Source organism: Glycine soja, chromosome 2 (assembly GCF_004193775.1).
Source record: "Glycine soja cultivar W05 chromosome 2, ASM419377v2, whole genome shotgun sequence".
NCBI classification, from domain to species: domain Eukaryota; kingdom Viridiplantae; phylum Streptophyta; class Magnoliopsida; order Fabales; family Fabaceae; genus Glycine; species Glycine soja.
In genome coordinates this window covers 45,979,556-45,995,651 of record NC_041003.1, presented here as the reverse complement: position 1 = coordinate 45,995,651, position 16,096 = coordinate 45,979,556, and the positions used below count along the sequence as shown (strand labels likewise).

At 33.3% G+C, this 16,096-nt stretch overlaps 2 protein-coding genes across 4 annotated transcripts; one reads left to right on the top strand and one right to left on the bottom strand.

Moving 5' to 3' along the window:
* Positions 1-172: 172 nt before the first annotated feature.
* Positions 173-5,925, bottom strand: LOC114398590 (ultraviolet-B receptor UVR8-like). Of its 3 annotated transcripts, XM_028360772.1 has the most exons (11): positions 5,605-5,923; positions 4,653-4,726; positions 4,478-4,562; positions 4,066-4,197; positions 3,567-3,791; positions 3,179-3,418; positions 2,706-2,749; positions 1,611-1,793; positions 1,294-1,384; positions 858-901; positions 173-676 (listed from the first exon to the last, which is right to left on the bottom strand). In XM_028360772.1, exons 1-11 carry the CDS (start codon positions 5,795-5,797, stop codon positions 554-556), a joined length of 1,434 nt encoding a protein of 477 aa, XP_028216573.1. In that variant the 5' UTR covers positions 5,798-5,923; the 3' UTR covers positions 173-553. The 3 variants fall into 3 exon arrangements, with proteins under 3 accessions (XP_028216573.1, XP_028216578.1, XP_028216582.1); XM_028360777.1 differs by lacking the exon at positions 858-901 and having other exon boundaries at positions 5,605-5,924; XM_028360781.1 differs by lacking the exon at positions 1,294-1,384 and having other exon boundaries at positions 509-676; positions 5,605-5,925.
* A 7,986-nt stretch (positions 5,926-13,911) lies between these two features.
* On the top strand, positions 13,912-15,529 carry LOC114376829. The gene is made up of 4 exons (XM_028335125.1): positions 13,912-13,949; positions 14,035-14,439; positions 14,521-15,136; positions 15,507-15,529. The coding sequence occupies exons 1-4, from the start codon at positions 13,935-13,937 to the stop codon at positions 15,527-15,529; spliced, it is 1,059 nt and encodes a 352-aa protein (XP_028190926.1). The 5' UTR covers positions 13,912-13,934.
* The last annotated feature ends 567 nt before the right edge of the window (positions 15,530-16,096 follow it).

The following is a 16,096-nucleotide window of genomic DNA, read 5'->3' as shown; positions in this document are numbered from 1 at the left end:
GAAAAATACTCATTGGACCTACCAAACAAAGAAACCTTAATAAATTCGAATCAAATCCTCAGAATATTGTTGAGTCTCAAACATACTGCTAACCACCTTAGTAGTGAGTGTAATCACTCTACTTTCACCAACAGATGGAACAAGCTGAGACCAATAAGAAACCAATAATCCATAACAAACAAAAGGAAGTTGGGTCGGGTGATCTACAGTTATATACACTAATTAAAAGGATTACATTTACACCTAACTAACAATTACATGCCATCATACTAATCTCCAGTATACATAATTATACTTGACAGTTTATACTATATAAAATAAAATATACATAATGGTTAAGAATGTATACATATGTGGAAAGGAACCAATACTTCCTTCCAAGCCAAATATCGCTCTTCTGTGGTGTTAAATACTAGAGCTAGTCATGGTCATTCACACACCATGAAACAATACAAACAAGTATGTATTTGTATACCACTACTGTATGTACACATATACATTGCCTTCCAAAAGAACCGCTAACTAACAAAATTGGGTCAGGAGCACCATGGCATCAAGTGTGGGACTCGGCCAGAAGAAGAGTATGCCACCAACCACAAGCAACATTTTTAGGGACACAACCTTCAATGGTGACTTCAGAAGGAATGTTACGGTCAATCACGTCCCCAAGGCCCAGCTGCCACACCCAGAAAGCACAATTTAGAAGAGTATGATTCCACAACAATGTTACTAATAGTAATACCCAACACTACTCCTCACTTAAAATAAATGTGGTCAGATAGAAAATTCCAATAATGTTCGTAGTTTAAAACATGAAATAAAAAAGTATTTGTATAAGGGTAGTGTGATATAAGAACCTGTCCATATTTGTTCCATCCCCAGCAGAAAACTTTTCCGCCCTCTTGAAGAACAGAAACAAAAGAAAGAAAACTAATTATAATATACAAAAAAAATAGACGTGCCAATTTGTGTTTTAAATTGCCAATAAAATAAAAAATTCAACATCAATTGTGCAAAAGTCCATGATGACTATTGCAAAAGTAAAACTAAAAACAGTAATGTACAATATGAATTTGACGTTTTGCCAGAAATCTAATTCGGTATGATATTAAGTTTTGGATCAGGTGCGCTTTGGCTAATACAAAGACTATATCTAACCCATTCATTGCAAACCCTCATCAAGGATTGTTCAATTTTACTAGCACCGTTGTCATTAAATGTCTTCAATAATGGAAGCCTAAATTGACAAGGCAGCTCTGAAAATGACATAAGCAGGTCTATAGGATGGTATACCTGTTACTAAAGCAGTGTGGCGAGCACCGCAAGATATATTCTTAGCATGCAAATTTTTCAAACTCGGTGAATCCACTAGTCTTGGTAGAGTCTGCTTCGAAATTGAAGTTAACAATTAAAAAACTGAAATTACAGATTGCCTATAACTATAATAGAATTGTCAATACCACATGCTTAACAGCTCTTTCAGTGACACCAATATTTATGATGAATGCACAATCACAGTACACTGGTGATTGATATAATCTAGTAATTATGTTTTGTTTTAGCGACAAAATGAGTGGTGAATCTATGGAATGGCACTAATTACATCATACCTCGGCTTGATCAGCACCAGTTCCCAACTGCCCAAACTGATTCCCACCAAATGCATACACATCACCATCAGCAGATGTACAGACTGTATGCCACAGTCCTGCAGCAATTCCCTCTATGTGGATACCCAATAGGGAAGATACACAAGTTGGGCTTAGTTCATCATCGGTAATTCCTTGCCCACACTTGATAAAAAACAAGATGACATAAATAAAGTATAATGAGCAAAAGCATGCATTGACCAACAGGTGACAAGAAAGATGAAATATTGTAAAGGAATAGAATAGATAATCCCTCGTTAGAGTGAACCACATCTTCAACATCAACATTGCTTTTGTCCACCATATTCTACTTTACCTACAGATTGATCCTTAAGAGTGGTTAAGGGATGACAGTATCCAAGCAGTTCTGTAGATGAATATATTTCGACCAGGTATAGTATAATTTAGTTGGGTTCATGTATATGATAAATACTCCCATAATCTCAGGCAAGTCAAAGCAAAATTTTAATCAGGTACGAGTTGCACTTCATATTTTTCACAGTACCAAGGAAGTATTAGATTGAAGAATAAACAACAGTATGTTGGTGACATGACATGCAAAGTGAAGTAATTCTGAGCATGTTGTGCTCCTCATTATAAAGGGTCACCCTATTATCTGATAAGATCTAAATGATAAAAGGGCTGAAAAGCAAAACTAACTTCTCATGAAAATAAATTCAACGCCAAAGAGGAGCTGGACAAGAGAGGGTTTAAGTTCAGTGGCTTACAAGAATACCGCATTAGAATGGGATTTTCTAATAATAGGATTTAGGAACCATGCGAGCAAACTACAGGCTTGCACACATCAGAAGATTTTATTTACAATAGATACTGACAAAATTGCTAAAATGGAAAAGCTCTGGAAGTTTGATCTGTTATAACATACAAGATAGGCTGATACATCAAAAGCCTTTTTTACAGAGCCATGAAAATAAATTGGGATTTCGGAATATGCTTGTGACAGTATATAATTACTAATTCAGCAAGTTTCATTGTCAAATAGAATATGAACTTGCAGTAGTACAAAACAATATTCTAGTTCACTTTAAACTTTACCTGTCCATAAAGTCCCCAACCAAAAGTAAGCAAGGCTCCAGCATCTGTCAGCTCAACAGATAGATATTCCAATATTAGTACATATGAATTTACTAAAGATAACATACAAGAGATATTGGAAACAAAATAAGCTTACTAAGCAAGTTTCTATGCTAGTAATAATTAACTCCTAATATGGTATCTAGAAACACAACACTATTTATAGATAATTTTTTCATTAAGTGTTTGGATCTTTTGTTAAGATATTATTTCTTCTTGCCAATAACACTATTCCTGGCCAGTCCATTACATCCATTAAGAAACTAGTTTTCTCCTTCTAAACAGTAAACACCACCAAGCGCAACATTTAACACCAGGTAGGCAAAGTGCAACATTATAAACAAAGCATATGGATATTTTCATTTTAGGTTCTTCAAAGTAACTAAAATGAAGGCAGTCCAGTTGAGTTACTGAATAGACTGACACGTATGTACCTGTAATTACTGCACTATGTCGACCTCCACAAGCAATTCTCTTTATGTAACTTCCAGGAATTCTAAAAGTCTGTCCCTCTGAACCCATGTTTCCTCGAGCCAGTGTAGCAGATCTATCTTTAACATAATAAGAGGAATCAATGCAAGGAACAAGATGAGGAGTGGAAACCATACGTATTCTGGAACCCAGACCAAGCTGCCCTTCACCTCCATAGCCCCAAGCCCACACCAGTCCTGTATCTGAAACTCTCAGAAAACCAGAATCAATGGTAAGTCTTAGAAGTCATAGTTGTGATACTTCAACCAAACCACGCTACACAATGGGAAGAAAATAACAGATAAAATCTTAGATTTAGGTGTAAAAATACTCCATAAAAAGGTTCCGTACCTGACAATGCTAGTGTATGACGTCCACCAGCTGCAACACTAGCTATCCTTATCCCTGGATTTAGTGTGACAAGACATGGGAATGCTGTCAGACTATCATCACTGGATGACGAGCTTTCAGCTGTTTGCTTTGCTGAAGACACTCTCCTTCGCTTTGTACTTTCTTCTCCACTGTTACTGGAGGCAGTACCTCCAGTAGATCTTGAGCCTTGAGAACGAGGGCTCACTATTGCAAAACAACTCCAAATCAGTCACCAAGAACAAGGGCTCATGGTCCCCCCCAGGGAGGGATCATTGGAGGCAGTACATCCAGGTGGGGAATGAGGGTTCATCATAGAGGGGTAAACCATAAAACATTTTTTCTTCTTTCTTTTCAGATTCCAATGATTCTATCATATATCCCCCACTCCTTTTTTGGTGCACCTTGGCTTGCTTAGACCACTCCTTGGGAGGGACAACTAGTTGTACATAAGCGGTCATCGTAAAGAGGTCAAACATACCTTGCTCTGTGAACAATGGAGTATGCCTTCCTGGCACATCTTTTTCAAGACTTACCCCTGTTGATGATTCACCAAATACCTTCCCAGAGGGAATGCATTCTTTCCATCCCCATGTATAAACTTCTCCATGTTCTGCGAAGGAAAAACAAAAATATATTTGTAGGGTGATACTCGAAAGAAAACTTTGCTTATTGGACAAGAAAAAAAAAAAAAAAAAAACTCTTGCCCAATTGGATGATATTATTGAATTCATTTTGGATGTTACTTATTAAAGAAATAGATACATGTAAAACACTTTTAGAAAAACAAAACTATAGGTTCTATTTTAGTTCAGGACTTCTCCTTTCAGTCTCATCATCTCGTTTCTTCTTCTATTTCTTTCAAGGTTGCAAGGTAAGGAAATCCACCTTACCTGTTACAGCAACACAATGAGCCCATCCTGCTGCAGCTTTTACAATAGAGGTTTCGGTTGGAAGAGGGAAAGGCTCTGGAGTTTCCTTTACAAACAAACCAGAAAAGTTAGTTTGTTGACAAAGAAAAAAAGAGAGACAACAGGTCATTCTATTTTATACATAGTTATGCATTACCCCATGCTTGCCAGAAGTCACATAGCTTTGGCCTAGATCATCTGTTGAGCCCCATGTGATGAGCTTCCCTGATTCTGATTAAGGACGAACACGTGAGCAATGATGAACCCTTTATACAAATAAAATGGTAAAAGAAAAGCAGCTAATAGAGAGATAGAGGGATGCAAAGATGTAAACACGAGCATTGAAAGTAAAAAACATGGCATGATTCCCAAATACAATCATTTAAATTATTTACAACAACATCAACACAAGGAAGTACACAATGCATTCCATGAAAATGAGGGGCAAGAGATTGGCAAAAAGTAGTCTCAAAGTGAAACAGTAGTGAAAACCTCGCAAAATTCCAAACAACCTCTCAAACTCATCTCCTTGGATTTGAGTATTTAACCATCCTAACAAAATACGACCCCATCAAAGTTCAAAAGCAATACTTTATTTAATCAAATTCAAATTATTAAAAAAAATACTGTTCAGTCAGACACAACTTAAGAGAAAGAGCCCCCTAAAAACCTTGGGTAAAATGTGATTTAGATGCTACAATTTTCGGTCAAAATTGGTCTTAATCCCAATATATAAATTTCATCTTTCTTTAAAACTTAGAATAGTAGGATGAGAGATGAAATTCATTAATTATTATCAATAATACGAACACCAAAATCATTAATTTGTCAAATATAGGGAGTAAGGTCAATTTTGACCGAAAATTGATACAAAAAAAAAACTCCAATGAGAATAAAATCAGAGAATGAAGCTGAAGCTGCTGAGCTGAGTTGATTTTCTGCTTCAACGGAGCTCAAGAACTTCCCCTAAACCTGCTTAATTTTCAAATCCAAACCATTTTTGAAGAAATCAAAGGGACCAGACCACAGGTCAAACAAAGCCTCCAATTCTTAAACTGAAAACAAAAACCGCAACAAAATCAAAAAGACCGGTGAAAAAGGTAAGGCACCTGATATAGCAATAGCGAATCCACAGCCACCGCCGCAAACATCATTCCAAGAATAATCACACGGCGGAACCCTAACGGCAACCGGCGTCAAGAGCGGCGTCCTTTGCGGCAGAGCTCCGGGAAGGTAACCCCACATGTAAAGCACCCTCTGCAATGCCCCTCCGTCGGTTCCATCGCCATTATTCATGGCCATTCCCACATTCAATTCCAAAGGTCAACAACACCACACAAACACTTACACACACACACTTTATTTTCTGGCGGTTTCTTCTCGCTGAAGAGAGAGAAAGTGCGTCTGTTTGTTACTTTGGACTTTGGAGTGGCCAACGCATAAAATGAACGAATCATTTTCAGCGGAACGAGGGTGCCACGTCGGACGCCCACGTGGTTGCGCTTCCATGTGGCCTCATGCTGGCCGCTAGATGCCTCCGCCATTTCTAGCCACCAGTTCCCGCCGAAGTTTCTGGAAGGTCACGCGCGTTCTGTGATACCTGTTCACTCCATTCGTCGCCACGTGTTTGATATGCATAAAAAGTCCAATCATTGTGTCGCCACGTGGCATTTTGCAGACCCAAACGGAAAACACATCATCATTTACCCTAGTGAAACTCTTAACTCTTGAACCCTTTTATCTTTTATTTGATACCACCTTAGTTAATACTTAAGTTCTCTGGTAACATTTTAAGGTATTGTCACAAACTTCAGAAATATGAAATTAATTTTTGTTTAATTTAATTATACTTAAATTTATCACTTTTAAGAATATATTATATCAAATTAAAAAAAAAATTCTCACAAATTTAACATGTATTATTAATTAAGTTATATGTTCTCATGAGTCTTTTGTACTTGAGGTAAATAAATTTTTTATTTGATGGGAAGAGTAGGTTTAAAGTTATAGTTGAACTTAAAAAAAAAGGTTGTAGTTGAACTTGAATGAATTATATTTAAAAAAAAAAAATCGATGAGTTTTTATTTACTGAACTTTATAAATGAGGTTTGTAAGAATGTCATGTATAAATACATTAAAATAATTGGAATAGAATTTATACTATAGGCAAGTAAATTGATCGGTAACATTTTATTGAAAAAAAAAAAACATTAAAAGCTTGACGTAGAAATATAGCAATAAATGAATGGTTGCTTCGTGTGACCTTTTTCTTGGACCATTGCAAATTTTGAAAGAACTATACGACGAGTTTATTTGACTATTTTTTCAAGAAAAAAATTAATTAAAAGGTATATGTTTTGAAGTTATAATAACAATCGGGTCAAAAATAAATAAACATAAATTATAATAACCATATAAGTTTATGAAATAATTACAAAAGGTTGATTTTAACATTTTTAAAAGGAAGAATAATGACTTTGAAATTTCATTTTTTAATTTGTCTTAATTCACTTTAAAAATAAGAATTATAACTTTTTTAATTTCATTCTCATAATTTATAAGTGTATTTATTAATGAAATGAAATAACATAAAAAGACGTATTTTATACTTTTGTTAATTCCATATCATAAAAAAATAACATATGATGAGGGAAAGATTGGACCAATAAGATTAACTTAATGATAAAAGTTAAGAATTGCAATAAATACATGGAAAATTTAAGTTTCATCTTGATTACCACTCTTATTAAGAAAGAGGGAGAGGGAGGGGAGACTAAAAAGAATTTTAAACATAACAAAGGCAAAGAATAAATTCTAATAAGATACTGTTAAGGATAAAATGGGGGTAAAAAAAGAAAAGAAAAGAAAAAGTTAAACGTTTACATTTATAAGTTCAAAACACTGCCGAGGAGGGTGTGGCAAATTTACTACAAGTAGCTTGTAATTTATTTGATCTTATACGTTAATGTTTAGCAAAAGTAGTAAAAAAGTAAACACTTAAAAGTTATAAACCGTTAGTTAAACACTTTTATGTTATTTTTAAAGTTAATTTATTAAGTGAGAAGTGTTGGCTAAAATTAATTGTAGAATTAGTTAATAAATGTAAAAGGAAATATTATATAATTTTTAAAATAAAAAATATTTTTAGCCAATTCACTTTTAAATAGATTTTTAATTCACTATAGTTTTGAATTGATTTATTAATTTTAAAGGATTAAATATTGAAGGGTTAAACAAAAACTATATAATAAAAGATGAAATCAGACACAATTGCGATTTACAGCAGAGACAGATCTAGAATATTTTAGTTGTGGGGACAAAGGTCACATATATAAATTAGTGGAACAAGATTTATATTATAAATTATTTTTTTAATTAAAATTAAATTATAAAAATAATTTATAACTACATATATGTTATATTAAGAAAAAAAATTTAGTAAACACAACTGCCTTCTTCCAACAAGTAGATCTGTCCAGCTTACGGGGAGAGGGACATAATTGAGTTAGTTTGTTTAAGCATATTATTTAAAATAACTATTTTTTAAAAAACAAAATAAACAAATTATGATTTTCTAATGCACTTGTTTAAATTATTTTTACTCTAAATTTTTTTGTTTTTTAATTAACAAATTTATTCTATTTATGATATATATATATATATATATATATATATATATATATATATATATATATATATAAAAGTTTAAATAAATTAGTCCGATATCAACTGTAAAAGTGAAAGCATGCATGCACCGAAAGTGAAATTAGACCGTGCAGTCTAAGGTCAGCATCGACCAAATATGTCGGAAAGAAATAGTATATTTTCTTCAACTTCAAGTGATGTATGATTGAATTTGTTTATTTTTCATTAAATTATTTTCATCAAAATAAGTTTTTAGAAATATTTTTTAAAATTATAAAAAAATGTATCTCTTTATTGTTTTATTTTTAAAGAACAATGTTTATTGACAATGACCATAAAATTTTTTAGTATTTTAACGGTCAATTATCATAAGAAAATTTCATTTCTACTTATTTAGAAACCAATATTTCAAGAATATATTTTTTCTGGAAATTATTTTGGTTTATTTATACTAAACCTGAAAAACTTTATTCTCATCATCTAATGCATGTGACTATTTCATGAAGGATTGGGAAATAGAGTTTTAGAGAAAAGGAGAAGGGAAAATAATGTTTTAATTCCATTCTAATAATTATTCCTAATTTAATAATTTTAAGAAATAAATGAGATATTAATATAAGAACCTAGTGTTTTATTTACAGTATTTTATAAACATTATATAACTCTGTTAAATTAAAAAAAAAATATCTTCTATTTTTTGGTTCTCTAGATTATAAAACTCTATGCCTAAATAGGGTATTCTAGCTGCCGATTATGAAATCTGCAATTCGTGTAGGTTTATATTAGATAAAAGTTGTCTCGTTCAATTTTAAGTTTACATAGGTTAATATGCGAAACTAACTTAATTTGGTATATACAATTATTACAATTTATTTATTTCCTTAAAACATGATAAAATTTATATAATAAAAACTTATTTTTGTATACAAATTTGTACTTGTTTACTGCATTAATTCCCTTTTTTCTAAGGAAAAAAAATACTGATTTTAAAGTTTACAAAAAAATCCATTTTAAATTGGTTCATAAGCCAATTATTAGACTAACCCATTTTTTCAAATTAAAAAAGAAAAAAAATGCAGGCTATTCCACAAGTTGGTGCATTTAATCGTGAACTTATATTGGATCAGTTCATTTAAAATTATTTGTTGAAATAAACACTTATTTTAATAAAATAAGTAATTTTTATTTTTTTAGTGTGCTTGTCTGAATTATTTCTATTATTAAGGCAAATTCTATTTGCTTCTTAAAAAAAAGCCTATTTTAAAGTTTTTCTCAAGACTAGTTTTTGTTGGTTTTGGTGTGTCTTTTTTTTATAAAAAAAAAAAAAAGCAGCAATTTGGTGTGTGTCTTTGATTATCTTCTCAGTCATATATGTGAGACTAATTACCAAGGTTGGATATCATTTATTTACTTAGATTCAAAGATATTGTTCTGTATATTTATTTTAGTTTATAAAAATGAATAATAACATTTGTAAAAAAAAACGAATAGTAACAATTTGGTAAAATGAAAAACTTATAAATAATATTCTATATCTTAATTGCTAGTTTTTTTTTCTCATTTTATTGAATTAGTATTTAGTTGCGGGCAAAAAAAATTCTCATTTGATTCTCATGTACCAAAACAAACGATTCCAATGTGTTTTTGGTATATATAGGAAACATTGTCATACAAATATTATGCCGCATGGTTTTCTTCAAGAAAAAATTTAAAGAAAAAACAGAAAACATGCACTTTCTATAGAGCCAGATTTCCTTTTCTTCTTGTCCTTTTCTCCTTCCTTTTGCATGTTAAGCTACTTTCAGCCTGTGCCTTCATGAGCTTTCTCTTTTCTCTCCCAATTTCCCTTTTTCACTGTGCTCCTGTGTGTACACAGTACAAATAGTGACCACAATTCAGAAATCTGATTTTATTTGTTGGAGGGTATCCTCCAAAACTCTCTGTTACCAAGATTTTGTGAGAGATACAATAAGATTTTTGTAGCACACCACAGTTAAGAATCACTGATATGCCATATATGTGCACACGAGTACAAAACATATATGCATTAATTTTGTGTATGTATTTGAATTTCGTTACAGCCATGCTCTATCTGTCTATGGCCACAAATAAGATTCGGTTACATATAATAATAATTGTTTGACCGACAGTTTGTGTCCTGTTAAAGGTTTCAATCACCAACCACAGCCATAAAGAAGATTTTGTTACATAACGATTAAGCTACTGTTTTGTGTGATTTTGTGTCATTTCTTCAATCCATGAATAGTATACAATCTTATCACGTGAAATAATGTTATCGCTTTTCTTTGTTGTTGGGAGTATATGCTGGAGAAAAAATAAAATAAAATAAATGGGCAACTGATAAGAATTGAGCGTGAAAACACACACTATCTAGAATTTAGGTAATTCAATATCTCCCCTGTCAATGTCCACACAAGCCTTTTACAATAAAAATTACTCTCTAAAACAAAATTGCACATTTGACTACTCTATACGGTATCGTAAGTTTTTTTTTTTTAATGACCACCATAAGTTTTCTACAAACTTAAGTACCTACTTAAGAGTTAAAAAAAATGTGTATATTTACATAATAAATAAAAGTTATAAAAAAAATTCTGTTATCAAATATGATAGCAACCTACAAACATAGGTCACTAAAGTTACCATTAATAACTGATTTTGCAACTAAATTTATAAATTAGTTACTACATTTGATATTTTAGCAACCAAAAACATCGATCACTAGTATAAAGAACATCGATCACTAAATTGACTTTTATCAATTATTAATGTTGTATTGAGATTTCATATGATAAAGAACGAGAAGAAATAGAATAGTAGGTAGTATATATGAAAATTTATTGTTTAATTCCAATAACTCTTCCTTCAAGTCTTCGTACTTATTATACTATTTAGTTTTTACACTCCATATCCCAACAGAGTTTTGTACATTGTATTTCCTAACATAATTGGTAACAAATAGTTATATCCCTAATTATTCTCTATATCTAGTTGGTTTCCTATCTTCATGCATTGGTAGGCAATTTTCCCTGTTTAGGGTCTTTTTAGAAACAAATTCTCAAAATAGGGCTGTTATGGAGATATTTCCCAGGGGGTGCTTTTTTTGCACGTACCCTACATGGGAAGCGCCAGTTGAACTGGCGACTTGATGCATGTGCGACAAGTGGCAAGCTCTGGACGAAAGCGCAAACATGGTTGGCGATTTCATGTTTGAATTGCAAATCGCAATTCCCGTTAGCGCGTTGACTGCAGCAGGGTCAGGCAACAGCAGCACCGTCAGGCAGCAGCAGCAGCAGCAGTGCAGGGCCTAGCCATAGGTGCAGGAAAACGCCATTGCCATTGGCGTTTCCTGCCTCCTGAAGGCGCTGCTTCCATTGGCGCGTCGTTCTTCTTCTATAAAATTCGTTTGGCCTTCATTGTAGCTGCGTTTTTGTTGAGTTTGCAGAGTGATATTGTGTGAAGAGAGAGTCCTTGGTTGGTGTTTTTCTTGCTTGGTTGGTGCTATTTGCTTGTGTTCTTCCATTTTTCTAAAAAAATTGTAAGTTATATATGGAATCTTTTGTATATTTTTATTTATATTGATGTTTATATTCTGATAATATAATGGTTGTATAATTTAGGTAGTGTAAGATAATAATTTTGTATAATTTAGGTAGATAGTGTAAGATGATAATAATTTTATATAATTTAGGTAGGTAGTGTAAGATAATAATAATAATTTTGTATTGTTTAGGTAGTATAAGATAATAATTTTGTATAGTTTAAATAGTGTAAGATGATAATAATTTTGTATAATTTAGGTAGGCAGTGTAAGATAATAATAATAATTTTGTATAGTTTAGGTAGTGTAAGATAATAATTTTGTATAATTTAGTTTGAATTCTTAATGTTATAGGATATAATAGATTTAGTTTAAATTTTTTATATGATAAATTAGGAATAATTTTTTATATGATAAATTAGGAATAATTTTTTATGCTAGATTAAGTTTAGTTGAAATTTTTTATATAGGTTTAGGTATCATAATTTAATAATTTTAGATTAGGAATAATTTTAGGTACCATAACGTATTAAGTTTAGATTAGCTTTAGTTTAAATTTTTTATATGGTAGATTACATTTAGTTTAAATATTTAATGATAGATTAGAAATAATTTTATGTATTCTAAATTATTAATTAAAAAATAGGTTTGAATTAAATTTTTTATATTATGTTAATTTTAATTTTAATTATTATTAGTTTCATTTGTTATGTTTAAATTAGAATAATTTTAGGTATTTTAAATTAGTGATGTTGTATGTTAAATTATTTTTCTCATAATTATTTGAAGTCATTAATTTTGTATATATTTGTTATGATAGATTAAGAATAATTTTATGTAGTGTAAATTAGTAATTTTAAATTAGGTTAGAATTAAATTTTTTATATTACGTTACTTTTAGTTATTATTATCAGTTTCATATGTTATGTTTAAATTAAAATAGTTTTACGTATTTTAAATTATTGATTTTGTATGTTAAATTATTTAACGCGTAATTATTTGTAGTCATTAATTTATATATTTAAATTTATATTTGTTTGTAATTTAATTTATTTATAGAATATATATGAATTAGGTTATTTGTATAATATATTTTGTTATTGAAATTTAAAACATATAATTTCTTATTTATTTTAATTAATTTTGTGTAAATATACTTAATTTGTGTATGTATAATTAATGTATAAATTTTATTGTCAATTAATTGTATTATATTTTATTTTGTAGGCTCAATGGCTTCTTCGTCGTCATGCTCATCAAGTATACAAACTAGGTCTGGTCCAATTGATAGTGACGTGTTGTGGATGCAACCCAAGCATGTTTCAGAACATGTTTGGAATGGGGAACCAGACAGAAAACTACACATCAGGCGAGCAGTCCCGACGTATCAAGGTGAAGAACAAATACCGGAGGAAATTGTTCCTTTGCTTCGGCAATGTGGGTTTTATTGGATCATGAGGATGGGATACCTAAAGATAAATGCGGCCTTAATTAGTGCGTTCATTGAAAGATGGAGGCCCGAAACCCACACGTTTCACCTGAGATGCGGAGAGGCTACCATTACTCTCCAAGATGTGTCAGTTTTACTAGGTCTGCGTAGTGACGGAGCACCATTAATTGGTTCAACTAATCTTGTTTGGGCCGACTTGTGTGAAGAATTATTAGGAGTCAGACCACAGGAAGGGGAAATTGAAGGCAGTGTCGTCAAATTAAGTTGGTTGGCTCACCATTTTTCTCACATAAATATTGATGAGGGTAACGTTGAGCAATTACAAATGTTTACCCGTGCGTGGATCCTTCGATTCATAGGAGGTGTCCTCTTTGTTAACAAAAGTAGTAGCAGAGTTTCCTTAAGGTACCTAAAATTTCTACGTGACTTTGAACAGTGCAGCACGTATGCGTGGGGACCTGCCGTGCTTGCGTATTTATATAGAGAGATGTGCAGCGCCACCGATTACAAAGTTAAATCAATCGGAGGTATGTGCATCTTAATCCAAATGTGGGCATGGGAACGATGCACGACCTTAGCTCCAAAGAGGACGCCTCCCATCATAGAAAATAAACCACTCGGACACAGGTTTGTTGTTTAAAAAATTAGGTTTGAATGATAAAATATTTAATGATGGAACGTGTTGACAATGATGATTTCATTTTTATTGTAGGTGGTTGCGACGTGGAAATCAGCATATTGGCAATGATGATCTTAGACTTTTCCGTCGCAAATTGGATTTGATGAAACGACATGAGGTAAGAACATCGTAATGTAATGCTTAAATGGAATTTTAATATGTTATGTTTGACTGAAAATTGACAAGTGTATTGTTATATGCAGTTTGTCTGGGAGCCATACACAGCAACTGTGATGGCAGCGTTGCCTCCAATTTGTGTGGTTGGAGGAGTAGCCTGGTTTGCGGTGGTGCCACTGATTTGTTTCCATGTTGTTGAGTGGCACCAACCCGATAGAGTTTTACGACAATTTGGATTGCAACAACCCATTCCCGGGTGTCCTTCGCAACCGCAAAATCTCCATGGCATAACGCTCAAAGGCAAACAAGATGAGAATTGGTTCCACCTGTTGGCCCCAATCATTGGTCAGTGGAACAATCGAGCAGAGTTTAGGGTCGACGTTTATCCTCGACAGGAGGGCCTACTGGGTTATAACTCGGACTACATGGTGTGGTATAGGCGTAAAACAAAGATGTTTGTCGACCCAAACAATGCAAACACAGCTGCATTGGTATGTATCTGTTTTTCAATGTTTAACTTCTAATTAATTTCTTAAGCATGAGCATTAATTTGTTGACGCTACTAATTGCAGGGTGAAGTTGTGGAGACTTTACAATATATGGTGTCACCACAAGGGAGGAACACGTGGACGGTCGATGATCTTGTGCCTTACGTGGATAAGTTAGCAATTATATCTGAAGAGCAAGAGAGAATCACTGAACCAGTGTCACATGGTCCAGCATCAGAGCATGAATTCCCAGCCCAAGAGTTTCCCATTCTTCAGTCAAGTGTTGAAACTCAGGGCATAGGCAGACGAAGGGAGCCTGTTCAAGCGGAACAATATTCCCAACAAATGATGGAGCGTCAACACGGAATGTATTACACGCCTGCAACATTTTCCGAATATCCTTCACAGATGTATCAGTATCCTTTTGCAGGTCATCATACTGATACTTCTGAGACCTCACATTCGTTCGGTGGTGTTGCGGAAACACAGCCTCATTTTTCATGGCCCACTATTACTCCTTCACAGCAACACGATGCCCCCATTGCAACACCCAACGCCCCATTTGGTCCACAATGGAATGTACCCGGAGCAATACCTGATATGGGCGACTTATTAGGTGTTGATTTGCGTCAGGAGTTTTCTGCAGAGGCTGAGCAAGCAGAAGCGGGGAGACAACGCGGCGGCAGAAGAAATCCTGATCGTCAAGCGCGAAGATGGGATCGACCATGTGACACATCTTCACGACATCACGGACACCATAATGACTGATTTTGATGTATCTGTGTAATTTGGTTGTTGTTTGTTACACATTTGATTTTGACAATTAATCTATCGCATCTCATTTATTATGCCTTACTAATGCCTTACTAATGTATAGAGTTTATGTGGCGCATCAAACTATAATAATTAACCAAGTTTACAACTAAAACTAAAGTAGACAAAGGAAAAATAAATTGGATTAGGGTTAGGGTTACGGTAAGGGTTAGAGGTTAGTGGTTTATGGGTTTAGGGTTTGGAGGATGGGTTAGGTTTAGAGGTTAGTGGTTTAAGGGTTTATGGGTTATGTTTAGAGTTTAGTGGTTTAAGGGTTTAGGGTTTGGATTAGGGGTTTAGTGAATTGGGCTTAGGGTTTAGGTGGGTTGCGGTTGGAGCTTAGTGTGTTGGGCTTAGGGTTAGGTTTGAGGATTAGGGTTTAGTGTTAGGGTGTATGGATGTGTTTTTAAGTAACGAATTCATTGAAACCCACAAATAGCTACTGCACACAAACCAAAATAAGTAATGTTTTTAACTAACAAATGTATTCAACTCCACAAATTCAATACATTGAAGAGAACTTAAACAAATACAAGTCACTCGGCTAACATACATAAATCAATGATTTGAACAACTCCCACGCTCAGATTGCATTGGACAGCGACGCCTGTTATGCCCTTCAGCTCCACATCTACTGCATTTTATTCGGTGCTCAGACGGTTCGACCCAATCCATCTCATTCCTTATCCTTGTTGATTTTGGCCGACCTTTCGCACGAATTGTGGTTGGGTCAGGGATAAGTGTCCATGCATCATTAGAAGGAGGAATAGCCGCTTCATTCCCAATAGGCCACCATTGTGCGGAGTAAGCTTTTAAGATGTGCTCATTTGTATAAACAACATCTATA

Coding starts and splice junctions, on each gene's coding strand:
- LOC114398590 (XM_028360772.1), bottom strand. CDS start 5,797: ATGGCCATGAATAATGGCGATGGAACCGACGGAGGGGCATTGCAGAGG. Junction 4,198..4,477: donor TCATTGTGTTGCTGTAACAG/GTAAGGTGGATT, acceptor TTTCCTTCGCAG/AACATGGAGAAGTTTATACA. Junction 2,750..3,178: donor ACATAGTGCAGTAATTACAG/GTACATACGTGT, acceptor TTGAGCTGACAG/ATGCTGGAGCCTTGCTTACT.
- LOC114376829 (XM_028335125.1), top strand. Junction 14,440..14,520: donor ATGCAAACACAGCTGCATTG/GTATGTATCTGT, acceptor TACTAATTGCAG/GGTGAAGTTGTGGAGACTTT. Junction 15,137..15,506: donor CGGCAGAAGAAATCCTGATC/GTCAAGCGCGAA, acceptor GGTTATGTTTAG/AGTTTAGTGGTTTAAGGGTT.